General features: G+C 37.7%; 1 protein-coding gene across 4 annotated transcripts in view; it reads right to left on the bottom strand.

Moving 5' to 3' along the window:
- Positions 1-22779, bottom strand: part of zmynd11.L (zinc finger MYND-type containing 11 L homeolog) — a 63496-nt gene that overhangs the window by 39303 nt on the left and 1414 nt on the right. For 3 of the 4 annotated variants that reach the window (XM_018267154.2, XM_018267152.2, XM_018267153.2), the window contains exons 2-3: positions 9809-9876; positions 5530-5669 (exon numbers count right to left, since the gene is read on the bottom strand). In XM_018267154.2, coding sequence (XP_018122643.1) covers positions 5530-5645 — 116 coding nt within the window. In that variant the 5' untranslated portion in view covers positions 5646-5669; positions 9809-9876. The remainder of the gene's footprint in view (positions 1-5529; positions 5670-9808; positions 9877-22779) is intronic. The other variant, XM_041565805.1, reaches the window with a different exon arrangement.

Genomic DNA, 22779 nt, shown 5'->3' with positions numbered 1-22779 from the left:
GATCAACTGGCAGATAGGTAGTTAATAAACAAAAAAAAAAAGGTTGAACTCGATGGACATGTGACTTTTTTCAACCTTACTTACTATGTTACTATGTTACTATGTTACTATGTTATTGTTAGTGCTCCTTTACCCAGCCTTAGGGGCACATTTACCTAGGGTCGAATATCGAGGGTTAATTAACCCGCAATATTCGACCGTCGAAGTAAAATCCTTCGACTTTCGAATATCGAAGTCGAAGGATTTTGCGCTATTCCTACGATCGAACAATCGAAGGAATAATAGTTCGATCGAACGATTAAATCCTTCGAACCGAACGATTCGAAGGATTTTAATCCATCGATCAAAGGATGTTCCTTCAATCAGAAAATTGTTAGGAAGCCTATGGGGACCTTCCCCATAGGCTAACATTGGCCTCGGTAGGTTTTAGGTGGCGAACTAGGGGGTCGAAGAATTTTTTAAAAAGACAGTACTTCGACTATCGAATGGTCGAATAGTCGAACAATTTATAGTTCGAATCGCTCGATTCGAAGTCGAAGGTCGTAGTCGAATGTCGAAGTAGCCCATTCGATGGTCGCAGTAGCCAAAAAAAACATTCGAAATTCGAACTATTTTTCCTCTATTCTTTCACTCGAACTAAGTAAATAGGCCCCATAGTGTCTGTGCAAGGCTGCACTCTGCTCCTTCTGCTTCGTGACTGTATTAAGCTGGCCATAGATGTACAGATTTTTAAAAGATCTTTTCATTATCATTAGACCAAGCTTATCTTGATCGTTTAAATGTAAGATTTGTCCATCAACTAAAAAGACCATTTGCTAAAATTGCTCCCCAGATATGAGAATAGCACCAAAGCACGAAAACCCCTGCTTTTTTCCTGCTTAGGTGCTATCCTCATGCCTACCAATAGGTGAGTAGGGAGCATGATCCATGTTGTGGTACAATACAATTAGGGATGCACCGAATCCACTATTTTGGATTCGGCCGAACCCCCGAATCCTTCGTGAAAGATTCGGGCGAATACCGAACCGAATCCTAATTTGCATATGCAAATTAGGGGTGGGAAGGGGAAAACATTTTTTACTTCCTTGTTTTGTGACAAAAAGTCACACGATTTCCCTCCCACCCCTAATTTGCATATGCAAATTAAGATTCGGTTCGGTTGGGCAGAAGGATTTGGCCTAATCCGAATCCTGTTGAAAAAGGCCAAATCCTGGCAGAATCCCGAACAGAATCCTGGATTCGGTGCATCCCTAAATACAATGGGAAGGGGAGAAACAATAGTTGTCTCGAAGCAGTTTAATCCTAAAGTGCTGGATCAATCACAATGCACTGAGATGGCTGCCTCCTCGCCAATATTACAGCTAAAAAAAAATACATTTGTCGGTTCAAGAATAACATTTTAACTAGTAGAGTCAATTATTTGCAATGTAAACAGTGTAATTTAGAAATAAAACGTAAACCGTAAAAATCATGACAATCTTATCAGAATCGGAACAAAATGCGGATTTCTCGAGGTATTTCCTGAATTATTAATTCCCTTTAACTAAGTTACATACTGTATGTAGATACTGCAAATGTAATTATTTAAACGGTTTGTGAAATATCTGCATTCCAGCGCTGCAGTGCAAATAATGTACATTTTGAAGAGGAATAGTTATTGAACATATCATTTAACATATATACTGAGAAACTGTCATCTTGTTGTCAAGTCATTTGCTAAACCAACATAACACGCTAGTGTGAACACAGCAACAAAACCATCACCTAGGCACTGAGGAATGAATCACTGAAGTTTAGTGCAACAGATCCCAATGGGATTTCCATACTACACATATAATAACACTGTTCTGCGTGCCACCAATAGGATGCAGCCTAGGAGTGCAGCTGACCTGCTGACCAATCAGCACAACAGTCTGACTGACAGTGGGCATTAATGGACTTGTGAATTCAAAAAGATTCCAGGAAAATGAACTCAGCAGCACTTTAGAGGGTTAGCTTCCGGGATACAAGAGGTATTTGATTTGTTGCAGATTTATTAAAGTCGTTTTTTTCCATGGCACTTATCCAATCAGTTAGGCCCTAGTAGTCACATGACAGGGAAGGCTCCAATTCAGCTCTTCTAAATAATAAGTATTGGGTTTGGGATTCTGCATCTCAGAACTTTTTTTGCAAGATTAGAATTTGGCAAGATCCCACAGTAAAAATTGGATTTTGAGAAGTCCCCAAAGCTCAATATCTTAAATTTGTGTTGATATTTTTACTGTTTGCTCCTAATTTCTCCACAGTGACAGAACTATGCTATGTAATAAAAGGTGCAAAGTTTACTACAAGTCTAATCACCTGCAGCAACCAATCAGCAGGTAGCATTTAAAGGAGACCTGTTTAAAAGCAGATATCTAATTGGTTGCTATGGGTTACTGCATTTGGGCAAACTTGTGTGCCTTTTATTACATATGGGGGATAGTGTTTTTTAAGGTGATAATCTACAGGCTGCTGGGCAATGGCATACTTGTAGGGGGTTATTTATTAAACTCCAAATGACAAATTTTTTATTTTTTACAATAAAATCTGATTTTTTTTGTAGGAAAAACCCCCTCAAATGTTTCGGATTTATTAAACCATGAGGATGGAAAAAGTCAGAATCTGAAAATTGGATCTCAGACCTGCCGAGGTTGCATATAAGTCAATGGGAGATATCTTAAGGTATGAAGATCCAAATTACAGATCCCATAACTGTACGAATAAAAATACAAATTCAGAAACAGGCAAAATAAAGAAAATGAAGCAGCTGCCAAAGCACAAAGGGTTAACATGATGGGAAGGGAGTTGAGAATTCCTGTGGTTTTTGTTGCCTGAGTAAGAACCTGAGAGGACACTGAGAAGTCAAGAACAGGATAGTCTATAGATTTATGGTTGGATTTGAGGGAAGCTTACACATGCATTATGAATTAATTTGTGAGCTATATCAGTTCTTATACCACAATTCACTAGAGAAAAACAGCACAAGCATTCTCTCCTGTTTAATAACACAATGTGACATGTGCACCTAAAAATTATGACTGCCTAATCCATAAAGTTACGTCTAAAAGGTAATGCATAAAACTGAATCTATAATATAAAACAGTGATGTGTGGGTATATGCAATCTGGTTGCTGGTGCAGTTGGATGGGTGGCTGGTCTGCCCTGCAACCTTGAGACTTTACACCTTACCTATACTGCCAGTAAGCCCTCCTATTTGGTGATGTCAGTGGCAGGCCACACCCCATCCATGACATCACTAGAGGCTTGGATTGAGTTAAAAGTAAGGGTGGCCATACACTAGCAGATTAAAGATGCAGATATCAGTCCTTTAGACCAATTTGGCAGTTTATCTGCCCGTGTAGGGGCCGCTCCGATGGGTCAATATCAGGCCAAAAATCAGGCAGATATCAATCAGGCAGGTTTTTGGCAATCGAGAACTGCATCAGTTGATGCTGTCCTCGTCCCATCGGCGCCCATTTCCTTTGTTGCAATCCAATCGGGAAAAAATACATAGAATGTTTCGAGATTTATTATACCCCGATGCTGCAAAATGCCCATATTTGAAAATCCGCTATCTCACACCTGTCAAGGTTGTGTATAATTCAATGGGGGAAGCACCTATTCCAATTTGAAGTTATTGTGGTCTGCACTGAGTTTAGCCTGTAATCCAACCAATCCAATTTTTGGGCAAAAACTTGAAAAATCTGAGCAATTTGGGAAAAAAAAGCCCAGAAAATTTCAGGGCTTCCAGGTTTTTGTTATTTCACAATTCGATTAAATTGAGTTTTTTTTTAATCAATAAATAAGCTAAAATCGGGCATGGGAGTTTGGTCAAGCTTATTTTAATTATTATTATGAGATACATTTGGATTTTAGTAAATAGCACCCTAAGGGGGTTATTTATCAAGGTCCAAATGTTTCTATATATTTCTAACATACAAATCCGATCAACTGCGACTGCCCGAATGGACCTTATTTATTAAGAAAAAATCCCGAAAAAATAGGGTCGGGCAAACTTCGGAGGTTTCCCCGAAAACTACTAATTGTTGGGAGTTTTGCGCAAAAACGAAGATTTTTCCGTAGTTTTCAAAGTTTTCTGCGCAGAAACCACAAGCTCATCGGATATTGGTACAGACATCAGCGCAGAGACTGGGAACTTCCCCATTGACTTATACAGGACCTTGAGAGCTTTTAGATGCTGGGGTTTCGGATTCGGACTTTTAAGATCATCAGGCTTTAATAAATTCCGAAAAATTCATAGTTTATTTTTTTTAGTCCGAAAACCATTTAAATGACCTTTTGCATTTTTCTGTTCTATCATCCCAATCACCATTTGACTGATATTAGTACATGATCAAGCCATAATAAAGAGAAGGACTTTCTGTAATTTGTATCTTCATACGCTACTATAAAATAATTTAAACATGAAATAAACTCAATAGGCTGGTTTTGCTTCCAATAAGGATTAATTATATCTTAGTTGGGATCAAGTACAAGCTACTGTTTTATTATTACAGAGAAAAGGGAAATCATTTTTTAAAATATGGATAATTTGGATAAAATTAAGTTTATGGGAGACAGCATTTCCGTAATTCTGAGCTTTCTGGATAACAGGTTTCTGGATAACGGATCGAATATCTGTACCAACTTTCACACAAGGTATTTTCAGTCTAGTACAACGCATGACATAGACTTTTGCAGTATGAAGAGCAGCTACACAGACGGATTTAGTATGCCTTTGCCTTGAACTGCAGAGAATTTACCGGGATTTACCAGTAGACCTTTAGCTGCTGATCAGTAGATCTCAAGTAGGGATGCACCGAATCCACTATTTTGAACACCGAACTGAGAATAGGAATGGAAAAATTAATTTTATCTCCTTGTTTTGTGACAGAATGTCACGCGATTTCCCTCTCCACCCCTAATTTGCATATGCAAATTAGGATTCGGTTCGGCCGGGCAGAAGGATTCAGCCGAATCCAAATCCTGCAGAAAAAGGCCGAATCCTGGATTCGGTGCATCAGTAATCTCAAGACACTGTCTAGTCTTGAGAGCTACAGCTTGTCTAAATCACTCTTCTTTTTAATTCAGATATTTATTCTGTTAAGGTTACATAAGAAATAGTTAATAATAATAAATGATTATAATAATAATACAATAATATCATAATAATACAGTATAATAATTATACATAATAAATAATAACATTCTTAAATATAGCAATATAACTTTACCCATAAATCAATATAATATTTAAGCAATACAAAATACTAGCAATGCTATTATGAATGTAGATAATAATGGGACATCGCTAAAAGTAGACCCCACATTAGTACAGTATGGGCACTCCTTTTTTATAGGATAAAATATACAGAAGCGGAATCAACTGTGCAAATACATATTTTAAAGGAATACATATAATTAAAGTGATGCGCATTGGTTCCAAGAAATAAGCAATCTCCGTTATATTAATGAAAGCAATTACCCCGCGGATGAAATATGTCTTACTTTGTAATGCGATCAATATTTGCAATCTGTTTCTGGTTGCGGATGACTTCAATGGCAGTCCATAAGTACTGAATTACTTTCGTATCAGCCAGTCTTCTTTTTGTCAGCCGTGCCATGATCTGCTTTGTTTTTATAAATATCTGCAAAATACCGCATGCCGAAACAAGTCATTACATCATTCTGCACTCAAACGACCCTGTCATTAAATAAAACACAAATATTCCTATTCCAATATTTGCACTGCCTTAGTTAACAAGCTCTTATGTTTTAGGCATATATTTATTTTGCATAATACAATTTTACCTTAGAAAAAAAAATCCATAAAACGGGATAATAATTATTAAAGGAAAACATTACCCCCGAAATGAATATTTAAGCCAAAGTTAGTTTATATCATATTAAGTGACGTATTAATGAATCTTACCAAACTGGAATATATATTTAAGTAAATATTGCCCTTATACATCTCTTGCCTTAAACCACCATTTTGTGATGGTCTGTGTGCTGCCTCAGAGATCACCTGACCAGAAATCCTGCAGCTCTAACTGTTTCAGGAAGAAGTGTGGAAGCAAAATACAGAACTCTGTCTGTTAATTGGCTCATGCGACCTAACATGTATGGTTTATTTGTGTGCACCGTGAATCCTACGATCCCAGGGGGTGGCCCTAATTTTTTAAAATGGCAATTTTCTATTTATTATTACCCAATGGCACATACTACTAAAAAGGTATAGCAGGGCAGCCATTAAAGCAAAGAATTCTGTATTACTTAGAATCTATCATTACTGGTGGCTAAGATTTTCCCTAATAAAGAATAAATCCTGACATATAATGAAATTTGGAGTTTATCTGGACACATCAGGGGTATGTGACTTGCATTTATATTAAATTAGGGTTTTGCAACAGTATCCATCACATGTATGGAACCTGTTATCCAGAATACTCAAGGCCTAGGGTTTTCCAGATAACAGATCTTTCCATAATTTGAATCTTCATACCTTAAGTCTACTAGAAAATCATGTAAACATAAAATAAACCCAAAAGGCTGGTTTTGCTTTCAATATGGCTTAATTTAATTAAATCTTAGTTTGGATCAAGTACAAGGTTTTTATTATTATTACAGAGAAAAAGAAAAGAATTTTAACAAATTTGGATAATTTGCATAAAATTACGGCGATGGGAGGTGGCCTTTTTGTACGTCGGAATTTTCTTGATAACGGGTTTCTAGATACTGGATCCCACACCTGTATTAAAATCTGACTCTATCAATAACAGGTAAGGAATATTCTAAGTATGGTTTAAAACACAATACATTTGACTCCATTTCAAAGATACGTTTCCAAGTTACCTTAACTGCAATCCTCCTGCACCAAGGGAAATATAACCACAGGTCAAATATTTGTCAGAGCAATTACAGTCAAACCCTGATTTTTACTATTTGCACGTGACCAGAAAAAAGTAAAATAAGTGAAAGCATAAAAGGGGGGGTAGGTAAAAACTTTCTGTAAAAACGGTGTAAACTACAAAACAAATGCTCCATTAAAGAGAGATCTGACCATTAAAAGAAGTGCTGAAGGAACCATTAACAGATCTGAACCAAAAAGCTAATCAGACAGTCCCGTGGTATGTATGAGATAGGGTCTGTAGGGTTTTGTATGTAAGTTCAAACATATACATTTATTTATTAAATGCAACTTACACAGATGTTTGTCCTAACGTAGTATTTATTTTTACCTTTCTGTGCTCTGCAGTAGACAGCACATGCCAGAGGGGATTAGGGCAGGTTGTTTATTAAAGCTAAATGCTAATAAAGGCCAAGCAAACCACAGCATGGTACTGTAATAGCCTTTGTCTGTAAGTCTGAGTTGTATGTAAGTCGGTGTATGTTACTCAAGGACTCCCTGTACTAGGAAAGAGACACAGCATTGATCCAATAGGGGCACTGCAGAGGAGAAGCAGTATGATCCATTTCAAAGGGAGTATACAGAGTTTCACATTGCCTTACAAAATGATGCATGAGCACTTCTTTATATCAAAAAGCAGCATGACATGTCCAAAGCCAACTAAAGGCCCTCATACACAGGCAAATATCGGCTGCCGACTGATTAAGTCACCAGCTTATTGAAAGTTGGACAGGACAGAAAGTTGGACAGATGTCAATTTGCCGGGTTTAAAAATCCCTTTGAAACCGTGGACTGCATTGGTTTATTAATGTGGTCCTCGATCCGACTGCCCATTTTCTCCTCATATGGCCAGCTCAAGAGTTAACAGTTCATCAACTGGTTCTCTCCTTGGTGATGTACAGGTTGCAAAACATGGGCTGAACAAAACTGCTGCCTTAGCCCGTCCATATGGAATTGGTAGTTTATTGGTCTGAATACAAGACCTTTCAGACAGACAGCAGTTAATAAAATACAGCTGGTTATAGTACTGGACCTAAAATGCTGGTTGGGGATAGGAATCTTTTCTAGAAAGAATATATGCGAAAGACAATTCTTAATTCCCAGTTTTATATATTAATGATCTAGCATATGCATCAAAAAAAAATCTTGTATTATTACATTCCAGGTTATCCTGTAATCTAGAGTCAGGGCAGTCATCTTTATAGAGTGGATTTTACAGTAAACTGAATTACTGAATAAGCTTGTGCAGCAGTATTGCTGTGTAAAAATGCTAATTATTGATTCTGTAGATGGAAAATGTATTTTTTATGCAGCAAATTGAAAAATCCATTTCATAATTTAATTGCAAAACAGGATGTCAAACAGGATGTCAAACAGCAAACAAAAATTTGTCATTTGTTCATATCCTTTTGGGTTACACTAATATATATATATATATATATATAATTCAATATGAGACACCTGCACTCTATCCTCTGTAGTTCCTTGCCGGGTGCTCGGTCAAAAGGATATGTAACAATTGAAGATGGACCAGCACTCCGTTTTCTTTATCAAAAGTGTTTATTCAATACACTGTGCATCCAGGATGCACAGTGTATTGAATAAACACTTTTGATAAAGAAAACGGAGTGCTGGTCCATCTTCAATTGTTATATATATATATATATATATATATATATATATATATATATATATATATATATATATATATATATAGTGATGGGCGAATTTATTCGCGAAACCGCCGCGAAAATTCACCGGCGTTTGTTTTTTTGGACGACGCCGTCAAAAACGAGACGCCTGCGCCATTTCGCGGGATATTCACAAATATATCAGCGACGCGAAATGCCCAAAATATATATATATATATATACTAGAATAGTTATTTTGAATTGCTCAGTGAAGAGATAAAAATTAGATGATAAAATGACAATGGGAACAGCAAAAATGAGTTATATAGATCTTCATAAACTGTCTGCCTAGCTGGTTTTCATACTCAGCTTTACAGTCCTCTTGGAACCCCCACCATAACTTGGACAGCGTTTTGACAGAGCTCTTTAGTTAACTCCTGACAATAGATAGGATTAAAGGGGGTCTTCCCCTCTGAGTTAACTTTTAGTATGGTGTAGAGACTGATATTCAGAGACAATTGGTTTTCATTTTTTATTATTTGTATTTTTTGAGTTATTTAGCTTTTTAGTCAGCAGCTCTCCAGTTTGCAATTTCAGCAATCTGGTTGCTAGGGTCCAAATTACCCTAGAAACCATGCACTGATTTAAATAAGAGTGTAATATGAATAGGAGAGGGACTGAATAGAAAGGTGAGTAATAAATAGTAGCAATAACAATACATTTAAAGCCTAAAGGTGGTCATAGATGCAAAGATCCGCTCGTTTAGCGATGTTGCCATACGAGCGGATCTTTCCCCGATATGCCATTAACAGGCATGGCTATATCGGGGGTAATCTGATCGTTCGGCCGTATGGCCATGAGCTCCGGCGGGATCGGTCGGGTCAAAATCAAACCTGACCGATCGACCAAACAACCGATCTCCGCCGAACGAAAGATGTCGGCACACGCCACACACGATCCGAAAATCGTACGAATCCTCGATTCGTACGATCGGATCTGTGTGTCTATGGCCACCTTTACAGTGCATTTGTTTTTAGATGGGGTCAGTGACCCCATTTGAAAGTTGGAAAGATTCAGAAGAAGGCAGAAGCAATAAAAAAATTAATAATGAAGACCAATTGAAAAGTTGCTTAGATTTGGTCATTCTATATCATACTAGAAATTAACTTAAAGGTAAACCACCCCTTTAAGGTTCACTGCAAAAAACATAGTATTAATAATAATGCAATTTAAAAAAGATAATTACCGTTTCTCAATGGATTATCTAGAGAACAGTCTCTGAAGAGCGAGGAAACTTGAAATGGGATGCAGAAGCTATGAATAAAGAAGAAAAAAAAAAGATGGTGTGAATGAAAGCAAAACGAGGATGAAAGAAACGTACAGTTTTCTCTTCCCTGTTACAGCTGAGTAAAACCTCTGGGACAGATTCTCTTGGCAACTGCAAGGCTAATAAGAGCACATAAAACAACTAGGGATTTCAATTCCGTTCTGCACTAAACAGATGTGGGTGTAAATAGGTTTAAAAGGACATGATGCATTTTGTGTAGTTTTATTGATTTTGTTTATAATTCTCACCTTTACTAAGGGTAATAACATGAATTTAGACCGCTGGAAGCTCACTGCACATTGTAAGAATGTAAGGGAAGTGGCACATCTTGTAACATCTTGTAATACTATGAAATAAAAGCAAGTTAAAGGGGAACAACATGCCAAGGGTTTTTAACACCACGGGCACCATTGCCTACAAACACATTATCCAGACCTCCCTTATCCGCTAACTGCGCAGAGCTATAAAACAGGGTTGGCAGTCACCCCAATGAGATGCAGGAACATGGACACTGAGCTGCTCCTGAATGTTGTTGTATATGCTGGTGATCACTGACCAAGTCCCAACTGTCATACCTCAGACAGGAAGTGATGCATGTCAGACATGCGAGTCTGGATATTGTGGTTAGGGTGGAAGCAAGTGGTCCTGGGCTAAAAACTCTTGAGGGTTTCATTACCCTTTAAACTAATGGCACACAGAGTGTTTTGACTGCTGCTCCCTTCTGTAGGAACAATGCCATTTTAAATGAGATCTAAAACAACAAAGAAGTAGCTAGAAATGTTGTACATTATGTTTTGGGCTTCTCCATTAGCCCAAGGCAACCACAGCCCTTTAGCAGTAAAGATCTGTGTCTCCAAAGATGCCCCAGTAGCTCCCCATCTTCTTTTCTGCTGATTCACTGCACATGCTCTGTGCTGCTGTCACTTACTGAGCTTAGGGACCCACTCACAATATACAGTACACATAGAATAGACATGTCACAATATAAGGCTGATTAGTAATTAATACAGATAATTACTACATGGCAGCATAGAAACCAGTGCAATTAGCATCAGAATTTAATAATCAGCAATGTAGTATCAGCTTATATTACAGACAAACCTCATTTTCTGCTTGATAATTAGTGACGAGCCCTAAGCTTAGCTTCTCAACAGCTGCTCAGAGCCCACTGAGCATGTGAGTGTCACAGACACTTTCCAAGATGGTGACCCCCTGTGACAAGTTTGAAGTCCTGGATCATTGCTGCTATTGACAAGCTGAAACTTTAGGATGGTGCAATTAATTAATAATATAAAATATGGCATTTTAACCATATTTATTTTTAGGGATTAGTTCTCCTTTAAGGCTATGTCATGTAAAGACACACTGAGCCGTAATATGACCACGGCAGCAAAATGCTCAAGAGAATACTTTCACTCACCAACATGTGTCTCAGATAGGGCTCTTTACATTATACAGGTATGGGATCCGTTATCCGGAAACCCATCATTCAGAAAGCACCGTGTCAGCGAGCACCACCTGTCATAGGTAAGTACAGGGTGTGATCCAATGGTTCAGTCTATGGCAGGCCCGGACTGTCAATCTGTGGGTTCTGGCAAATGCCAGAGGGGCTGCTATAAGGTGCCATAGAAAGTCAGTATTTAGTGGGCTTCTGTGTGGGCTGATTGGGCCTTTGTGCAGGTCCGGAACTAGGGGTAGGCAGAGTAGGCACGTGCCTAGGGCGCAAAGCTGAGGGGGCGCCAGGCACGTACCTGCTCTGTCGCCTACCCCGTGTCCGGTCCCGTCTGCCGCTGGTGGCGTGCGCATAAATCCTCTTCTGCGCATGCGCGCTGGCGCGAACAGAGCCAGCGCCATGGCCCACCAGGTTGCCTAGGGCGCCTGCCCGAGTTGGCCCGGCTCTGCCTCTGTGTACCCGAAATGCCAGGGTCTATTTTAATTCTCAATCCGGATCTGGTCTACGGGTCAACAGTGAGCTGACACTGGAATCTGTGCTGACCAATCGACCAAGGATCCCATTCATTGCCCAATGGTGTCATTTAAAGGCTCGGTTTACCTTTAAGTTAACTTTTATAATGTTTTAGAATGGCTATTTTTAAGCAACTTTCCAATTGGTCTTCACTATTTACTTTTTATAGTTTTTGAATTATTTATCTTCTTTCCAGATGTCAAACAGGGGTCACTGTCCCCACCTAAAAAACAAATGCTCTGTAAGGCTACAAATTCATAGTTATTGTTACCTTTTATTACTCATCTTTTTTATTCGGGCAATTTCCTAATCATATTCCAGTCTATTATTCAAATCAGTACATGGTTCCTAGGGTAGTTTGGACCCTAGCAACCAGACTGCTGAAACTGCAAACTGGAGAGCTGCTGAATAAAAAGCTAAATAACTTAAAACTTATCTACATCATATTAAAAGTTAATTTAAAGGTGAACAACCTCTTCAAGAGCAGGATTTTTTTATCGATATCTGAAGTCCCGATCAATTAGGCAATGCAATGTTTTAGGACCAGGACAGGGGCAGGTGCCACGCAGGGGTTTTTGAATGGTGCAGTCTTTCCAGTGAACAGAAGACTCTTCTCTTCCAGTAATTGCTTTCTATTAGCCGAGGTTTCGCTAAGGAATGCTGATTTACTTGTTCCAGATTCAATTCTGCCTGTGAGGACTCTTGCAATCTAAATGATTCATGTGCCATTGTACAGTGAAAAACCTAGAAGCAGAAACTCCAGAAAATAATTCAAGGCCCGGATTTCTTCTATATATTGTGTGCAGAGTATTGGCCCCTGTATGGTGGCCTCCCAAATCAATATCTGGCCAAAAATCACCAGGAATTTATCAGGCAGGTTAAAAAATCCCACACTGATGCATGCGGTCCTCATCCAATGGGTCTCAGTAGGTCCACAGTACGATCAAAATGAAAAAACCTTTGTCAAACATGAAGATCTCAAGGTGAATGGTCAGCAGTAGTGAATGGTCAGCAGTTGTTGTGGCCTGAGAGAACTGATTTGATACTGCCTCCCAAGCACATATATATGTATATATTTTTTATATATATATATATATATATATATATATATATATATATATATATATATATATATATATATATATATATATATATATATCTATATATATATCTGTAGCACTTAGTTCCGGGGTGAGTCGAATTCACTAACGTCAAAAATCGAATTGCACGCTCTACACTAAAAGAGTTGAATTTCCCAGCAAAGGGGTTGTTCACCTTTGCATTAACTTTTAGTATGATGTAGATATGGATATTATGAGACAATACGCATTCGGTTTTCATTTTTTATTATTTGTGGTTTTTGAGTTATTTAGGTTTTTATTCAGCAGTTTGCAATTTCAGCCATCTGGTTGCTAGGGTTCAAATTACCCTAGCAACCATGCATTGATTTGAATAAGAAACTGGAATATGAATAGGAGAGGCCTGAATAGAAAGACAAGTTATAAAAAGTACAGGTATAGGATCTGTTATCCGGAAACCCGTTATATAGAAAGCTCAGAATAACGGAAAAGCCGTCTCCCATAGACTCCATTTTATCCAGATTTTTAAAAATGATTTCCTTTTTCTCTGTAATAATAAAACAGTAGCTTGTATTTGATCCCAACTGAGATATAATTCATCCTTATTGAAAGCAAGACTAGTCTATTGTTTCTTTTCATGTTTATTTGATTTAAAGGACGTCAACCAAAAAAAATATTTTTGTCTACTAAAATAATAATAATAATTATAAGCAACTTTCCAATATGGATCTATTAAAAATTGTTAGTGGTTTAAAAATTATTTGTAAATGTAATTTCTACTGAAAGCAGCATTTGCTTAAAGGGGTGGTTCACCATCAAGTTAACTCTAAGGGGCACATTTACTAAGGGTTGAATATCGAGGGTTAATTAACCCTCGATATTCGACCATCGAAGTAAAATCCTTCGACTGCGAATATCGAAGCTGAAGGATTTAACGTACATACTTCGAAAAAAATCGTTAGATCGAAAGATTAAATTCTTCTAATCGAACGATTCGAAGGATTTTAATCCATCGATCGAAGGATTTTCCTTCGATCAAAAAAAGCTTAGAAATTGCGGAAGGTCCCCATAGGCTAACATTGTTGCTCGGTAGGTTTAAAGTGCCGAAGTAGGTAGTCGAAGTTTTTTTAAAAGAGACAGTACTTCTTGCACCACCGGCAGTTGTTTTCCTTAGTTATTTTGTTTCCATTATTCCTAATCGATCGGGCTTTGCCCGATGTACGTACTTTGCTTCCAAATGAATTCCTTCTTTACTTCCATTACAAGGTGTTTGTTCCTCTGAACGGGTTCTCTTGTATTCATGCTGGTCTCAGTCTACTAACTCTGAAGGCAGACTCCGAAGGGAACAACAAAAACTTTACAGGAGTAGCTGTAATGGATAAGAGGGTCTAGAAGTCCACGCCAACCAATCGGATGTTTGCTCTGAAAGAGTTGCCTGCTGGTAGTTTGCTATGGATTTCTAGAACTGCAGCAGAGTTTGCACCAGTTTATAGAAACCTATGAATGTAGCACTGCACCCTGCTATCCCTTTAATGTGAGCACAATCAATGCAACAGGAAAAAACAAGACAGCAAACTGTGCCAGTTCGTATATGTTTGAATTCAGAAAGTGCTTTCATGCGAAGCAGAACAACAAGAAGCATGAGCGTGCGGCCCTATTGGTTTTATTACTCAAGTGAAAACGACATTTAAAGGAACAGTTTAGTGTAAAAATAAAAACTGGGTAAATAGATAGGCTGTGCAAAATAAAAAATGTTTCTAATACAAAAAAGTAATGTATAAAGGCTGGAGTGACTGGATATCTATCATAACATAACAGAACACTACTTCCTGCTTTTCAGCTCTCTAACTCTGAGTTAGTCAGTGAATATAAGGGTGGCCACATGGAACATATCTGTTCAAGGAGTTTGCAATTGATCCTCAGCATTCAGATCAGATTCAAAAGCAAACAGTTATGACCTATGTGGCCCCCCTCAAGTCACTGATTGGTTACTGCCTGGTAACCAATCAGTGGAAACCAAGAGAGCTGAAAAGCAGGAAGTAGTGGCTATTATGTTACACATCCAGTCACTCCATTTTTGCCTAATTAACTATATTAGAAACATTTTTTATTTTGCACAGCCTATCTGTTTACCCAGTTTTTATTCTGAACAATTCCTTTAATGCTGATGAAAAGTTTTAGCTGCAGCTAAAACTAAGTTTGTACATTGCATTGTATCATCTCATTTTCTTGAGGTTGAAGGCAATGTCAGTTATTTTCAGATGATCCTGACATTTGTAAGTGTGCGGTTTGAACATTTCAGACACGGCCATTTCCCTTGTGGTTTCATAAATAAGAATGTGACAGTGGAATATACTGAATGGCGCTAGTATAGAGGAGGTTTTGAGGCAATGCATCAATTATATTTCAGGTTAAGGCTTAACTGTTCTATTCGGAATTCCTTATTCCTTTCCCCAGGTACAGGTATGGAATTATCCAGAAAGCTCTGAATTATGGAAAGGCCGTCTCCCATAGACTCCATTTTATCCAAATAATCCAGATTTTTAAAAATGATTTGAGTTTATTTAATTTTTGCATGATTTTCTAGTAGACTCAAGGGATGAAGATCCAAATTACAAAAAGATCTATTATCCGGAAAACCCCAGGTTCCGAGCATTCTCGATAACTGGTCCCATACCTGTATTAGATAAGCCCTCCAGTTACTTATTAAAATATATAGGGGTAGTTCAACTTTTAAAGGAACAGTAAAATGAATATATTAAAGGAAGCACAATATAATGTATTCTTGTGCTGCACAATGGGTGTGTTTGCTTCAGAAACTCTACAAAGGTTTATATAAACAAGCTGCTCTATTGCCATGGGGGCAGCAATGCAAAGCTGAAAAAGGAGAAAAGGCACAAGATTCACAGCAGATAACAAATATGCTCTATACTATACAATGGGATTCTTCAGAATGTACCTGTTATCTACTGTGTATCCTGTGCTTGAATGGCTGCCCTCATTGCTACACAGCAGCTTGTTTAAATAAACTATAGTAGTACTTATCTGTCATCTACTGTATATCCTGTGCTTTATTGCTACACAGCAGCTTGTTTATATAAACTATAGTAGTGCTTATCTATTATCTACTGTGTATCCTGTGCTTGAATGGCTGCCCCCATGGCTACACAGCAGCTTGTTTATATAAACTATAGTAGTACTTATCTGTTATCTACTGTATATCCTGTGCTTGAATGGCTGCCCTCATTGCTACACAGCAGCTTGTTTATATAAACTATAGTAGTACTTATCTGTGATCTACTGTGTATCCTGTGCTTGAATGGCTGCCCCATGGCTACACAGCAGCTTGTTTATATAAACTATAGTAGTACTTATCTGTTATCTACTGTGTATCCTGTGCTTGAATGGCTGCCCCCATGGTTACACAGCAGCTTGTTTATATAAACTATAGTAGTACTTATCTGTGATCTACTGTGTATCCTGTGCTTGAATGGCTGCCCCATGGCTACACAGCAGCTTGTTTATATAAACTATAGTAGTACTTATCTGTTATCTACTGTGTATCCTGTGCTTGAATGGCTGCTCCCATGGCTACACAGCAGCTTGTTTATATAACCTATAGTAGTGTTTCTGAAGCAAACACAGTGGTTTTACCAGTGCAGAGCAACACTACATTATATTGCCATTCATTCAATAAAAACTTTCCATTTTTGGTGTTACTGTTCCTTTAACTAACTATCAGTATGATGTAGACAGCAATATTTTCAGAAAATTTGCAAAAGGTCTTTATTTTTGGTGGGTTTTACATTTTAAAATGTTTAAACAGCAGCTCTTCAGTTTGGAATTGTAGCTGCTATCTGAGACAGAGATGGAAAAGCTATTAAAAAATTCTGAACTCCTACTGAATATGTTGCAGGACTACCTGTGATATAGAAACACTTATCTTAAAGGGGTTGTTAAACTTTGTGTTAACTTTTAGTATGAAAGTGACATTCTGAGACAATTTGCCATCGGTTTTCATTTTTTATTTGGGTTTTTGAATTATTTCGCTTTTTATTCAGCAGCTTTCCAGTTTGCAATTTCTGCTTGCTAGGGTCCAAATTACCCTAGCAACCATACACTGATTTGAATAAGACACTAGAATATAATTAGGAGGCTGTCTGAATAGAAAGATGAGTACCGTATATACTCGAGTATAAGCCGTCCCGAGTATAAGCCGAGGTACCTAATTTTACCTTCAAAAACTGGGAAAGCTTATTGACTTGAGTATAAGCCGAGTATAAGCCTAGGGTGAGAAATGCAGCAGCTTCTGGTAAGTTTCAATCAAAAAATTGAGTGTTTCTGCTCCCATTGGAGGTGCTGGCGTCTCGTTTTTGGACGCCGACGACCATTCTTGGATGCCGGCGACTATTCTTGGAGACTATTCTTGGACGCGGGCGACTATTCTTGGATGCCTGGGACTATTCTTAGATGCCGGCGACCGCTTTTGCGCTTGAACCGAGTATAAGCCGAGGTAGAGTTTTTCAGCATATTTTGGGGGCTGAAAAACTCGGCTTATACTCGAGTATATACGGTAATAAAAAGTGACAATAACAATATTATATTTGCAGCTTTACAAAGAATTTGTTTTTTAGAGTGTCAGTGACCCCCATCTGAAAGCTGGAAAGAATCATAAAGAAAGAAAAATAAAGAAGGAGAAATGAAGGCCAATTGAAATGTTGCTTAGAGATAGCTATTCTATAACATACTAAAAGTTAACTCAAAGGTGAACCACCCCTTTAAAAAAACAGGACTTGCTTACAAAAACAGCTTCTCGTCACTGTCATGATTTAAACAGAGACTCTGCCTGGCGAATCTTTCTCACTGGCAGTTATAAACTACAAGTCAGGTTAATGCCTATGTGACCTCAAGAACTTTGACACACCACCTGACTGGCTGTGAACGGTATAAACTGATTATGCTTATTTTTATTTTCTAAAAAGAGAGCATAAACCAAGTAACTTACATTAAGCGCTTGCATACAGGTAACTGACTATGAGATCTTGCCTTTAAAATGGGCTTGTAATCATAGAAAAACTATACAGGTATGAGACCTGTTATCCAGAATGCTCGGGACCTGGGTCTTTCCGGATAAGGGTTTTTTCTTTAATTTGGATCTCCATACTTTAAGTCTACTTAAAAATAATTTACACTGAATAAACCCTATAGGCTGGTTTTGCTTCCAATAAGGATTAATTATATCTTAGTTGGGATCAAGTACAAGCTCCTGTTTTATTATTACAGAGAAAAAGGAATATGTTTTAAAATTTCGAACTATTCGATTAAAATGGAGTCTATGGGAGATGGCCCTCCTGTAATTAAGAGCTTTTTGGATAATGGGTTTGCAGATAACAGATCCCGTAGCTGTACTGACAGACTACGCCATGAAAGTTGGCTAGCTCTTGTGGGCAGGGCCCTCTGATAATTTCGGATTTTTAATCTGTATCCCTTTCATAGTTAGTTTCATTGTTAAATCGGGTTGAAAAAAGTCCATCAAGTTCAACCCCTCCAAATGAAAACCCAGCATCCATACACACACCCCTCCCTACTTTCACATAAATTCTATATACCCATACCTATACTAACTATAGAGCTTAGTATCACAATAGCCTTTGATATTATGTCTGTCCAAAAAATCATCCAAGCCATTCTTATAGTCATTAACTGAATCAGTATCACAACATCACCCGGCAGTGCATTCCACAACCTCACTGTCCTGACTGTGAAGAACCCCCTACGTTGCTTCAAATGAAAGTTCTTTTCTTCTAGTCTAAAGGGGCGGCCTCTGGTACGGTGATCCACTTTATGGGTAAAAAGGTCCCCTGCTATTTGTCTATAATGTCTTCTAATGTACTTGTAAAGTGTAATCATGTCCCCTCGCAAGCGCCTTTTTTCCAGAGAAAACAACCCCAATCGTGACAGTCTCCCCTCATAATTTAACTCTTCCATCCCTCTAAACAGTTGTTTGTTCTGTGTGAAGACTTGCATAACTTGCCGGCACTATATAAATAAACGATGAAGCTGATGAAAGGGAAATTGGAGACTTTGCATCAGAATCTGACCCACTGAGCTTACTAGTGACAATAAAACAGGCCAGCAATCATTTGACTAAGACACAATAATGTGCAATATACTGAACAACATTCTCTATAGAGTAAAGCACATACAAACGATATCTATATACCTATCTACAGATCTAGCTATCTATCTATCTATTGCCATCTATCAGCCAATCTATCATCTATCTGTCTATCATCTACCTGTCTATCTATCTATGTATGTATCTATCATCTATCTGTCTATCATCTATCTATCTATCTATCTATCTATCTATCTATCTATCTATCTATCTATCTGTCTATCATCTATCTATCTATCTATCTATCTATCATCTATCTGTCTATCATCTACCTGTCTATCTATCTATCTATCTATCATCTATCTATCTATCATCTATCTATATATGTATCTATCTATCTATCATCTATCTGTCTATCATCTATCTATCTATCTATCTATCTATCTATGTATCTATCTATCATCTGTCTATCATCTATCTATCTATCTATCTAACTGTCTATCATCTATCTGTCTATCATCTACCTGTCTATCATCTATCTATCATCTATCTATCTATGTATCTATCTATCATCTATCTGTCTATCATCTATCTATCTATCTATCTATCTATCATCTATCTATCTATCATCTATCTGTCTATCATCTATCTATCATCTATCTAGCTATCTTCTATCTATCTATCTTCTATCTATCTATCTATCTATCTATGTATCTATCTATCATCTATCTGTCTATCATCTATCTATCTATCATCTATCTATATATGTATATATCTATCATCTATCTGTCTATCATCTATCTATCTATCTATGTATCTATCTATCATCTGTCTATCATCTATCTATCTATCTATCTATCTATCTATCTATCTATCTGTCTATCATCTATCTGTCTATCATCTACCTGTCTATCATCTATCTATCTATGTATCTATCTATCATCTGTCTATCATCTATCTATCAATCTATCTATCTATCTATCTATCATCTATCTGTCTATCATCTATCTATCTCTGTATCTATCTATCATCTGTCTATCATCTATCTATCTATCTATCTATCTATCTATCTATCTGTCTATCATCTATCTATCTATCTATCTATCATCTATCTCTGTATCTATCTATCATCTATCTATCTATCTATCTATCTATCTATCTATCTATCTATGTATCTGTCTATCATCTCTCTATCATCTATCTATCTATCTATGTATCTATCTATCATCTCTCTATCATCTATCTATCTATCTATCTATCTATCTATCTATCTGTCTATCATCTATCTGTCTATCATCTACCTGTCTATCATCTATCTATCTATGTATCTATCATCTATCTATCTATCTATCTATCATCTATCTATCTATCTAGAGAGAGAGAGAGAGAGAGAGATACACTGTCCTACATGAAACAGCAATCTAGCATGGGGTAAAATGGTCAAATATTAGCAAGTGGGTTAGATGCTATGCCTCACAGAAAAATCGGAAAGAGAATCTGGCAAAGAGATGGCCTAGCAGATGCATGATACAAGCACGTCTCATCGCCATGGAAACCATAGAAGCCAAGACGCGGCTGGGCTCATGCAATGCAGCATGCCAGAAACAGGCTGATCTCCTCCTTTATGGAAATTAGGGATCCACCGAATCCACTATTTTAGATAGCTGAATCCCCGAATCCATTGTGAATGATTCGGCGAATACCTAACCAAATCTAAATTTGCATATGCAAATTAGGGCCGGGAAAGGAAAAAGAGAGAAAAAATTTTGTTTTATGACAAAAAATAAAATGATTTTCCTACTCTCTGCATCAGTTAGCTGTCTCAGATTTGGAAAAACGATTGGTCCCCGTTTAGCCAAATCTGAGACAGCTAACCTGTCCTATGTTCCTTGCTAGCCCGCAATATTAACGGGCGCTACAAGTATTAGTTCCTGACACAGACACGACAATGTGGGACAGCTGGCGCAGGGAGCTGCGGTAACGGTGGCCACTCGCGTCCTGCATGTCCACTTTTTTCAGTGCCCGGCTCTGGCTAATTGACTGACACAGGGAGATGCGCCTTTGTGGCCTTCCGCCTCTTTTGCCGGTTACTAACGGTTGCTAACCAACGGCCACTGGGAAACGGAAGGGCATACAGGAGTCAGATGCACTATGATGCGCACACCCACCTCTACACAGCCGCGTGATTGGGTAAGAAGGTATACACTTTGGCTCCTATTGGATATTGGGGCAATGGTATTAGGTGTAGCTTTATTTGGCACGGTGAATCCCTCTACCTCTTTAACCCCTTTACTGTCCTAAGTCCGTGTACGGCTCATCTCTACCCCTCCTTTCACGTCTGATGGACTGTTTTTTGTTTTGGCGCCATTTTGGCTTGTTGGGTTTATATTCTGTGGGTGGATGGGGTCTCTGGTTGCTTGTTTGTATACTCCTGAGGAAGATCCTCGTGAGGAATCGAAATGTCGAGTTAAATAAAAGTTTTTCTTTATTTTTGCCTGAAAACCCTGTGAGTGCCATTCTTCACCTCTATATATAGATATATATATATATATATATAATATATATATATATACATATATATATATATATATATATATATATATACACATACATTTTATGACTTAGGTATTTGTCCTTTAAAACAACACCAAACTGCCCAATACTGAGCATATTTACAATTATACAGGAGTGAGAACTCGTGACAGTCATACTGATTACTACAATGAGATGCCCTCAACTAACTTTTCTAGGGAAAGTTCACCTTTAAATACCTTTTTTTTTAGTATGAACCTATTCTAAGCAATTTTTCAGTTGGTCTTCATTATTTATTCTGCATGTTTGTTAGTTTTTTTACATATTCTGTCCATTGTCAGCCTGAAAATGTGGCCTGGCTGTCAGAGGGAACTGACCCCTGCAACTAAAAAAAACAGCCTACTTTTCTATTAAAGCCCTTTAACGATTCATCTTCCATTAAGACTCAAAAACCACTGTCCAGTTGGTAGGGCAATTAATTCCTAGCAACCATACAGCAGGTTAAAATCTAAGCCTAAAAGCTTAAGATGAAACAAAATAATATAAATAAATGAAATGCAATTCTAAAAACATATTTAGAATAATTGCAAATTGCATGCAACTACATTACAGGTATGGGACCTGTTATCCAGAATGCTTGGGACCTGGAGTCCTCCGGATAACGGATCTTTCCATAATGAAATGAACCCAACAGGCTGGTTTTGCTTCCAATAAGGATTAATTATATCTTAGTTGGGATCAAGTACAAGCTACTGTTTTATTATTACAGAGAAAAAGGAAATGTGGATTATTTGGATAAAATTGAGTCTATGGAGAAGGCCTTTCCGTAATTTGGAGCATTCTAGACAATAGGTTTCCAGATAATGGATCCCATACCTGTCCATTAAAAGTTAAAGGGGAAATCTAACCAAAAGTACTTTTTGCATAATAAAATAAAGCCTGTCCATCTGAGCAACTTTCCCAGTAAGGGGCAGGGTCTGTCTCAATGTCTGTATTATCTGTACTCCTGAAACAACGACAGTTCAAATAAATATAGATTGGGAAGTTGTTGAGAACTACTTTTCCTCTGACGGCTTCCATTAGGGAGCAGTTGCCCTTTAATTTGACAGAGCACTTCCGGTTGAAGGCGGCGGAGTGTCAGCTCAGATGGTCAGCCGACTATACAGATCGTATTTAATTCAGTGAATAAATGAGT

The sequence above is a fragment of the Xenopus laevis genome, chromosome 6L, assembly GCF_017654675.1.
Source record: "Xenopus laevis strain J_2021 chromosome 6L, Xenopus_laevis_v10.1, whole genome shotgun sequence".
In the NCBI taxonomy this organism is placed as follows: Eukaryota; Metazoa; Chordata; class Amphibia; order Anura; family Pipidae; genus Xenopus; species Xenopus laevis.
Note: the sequence above shows the minus strand (reverse complement) of the source record. Positions and strands in the feature narration are given on the sequence as shown.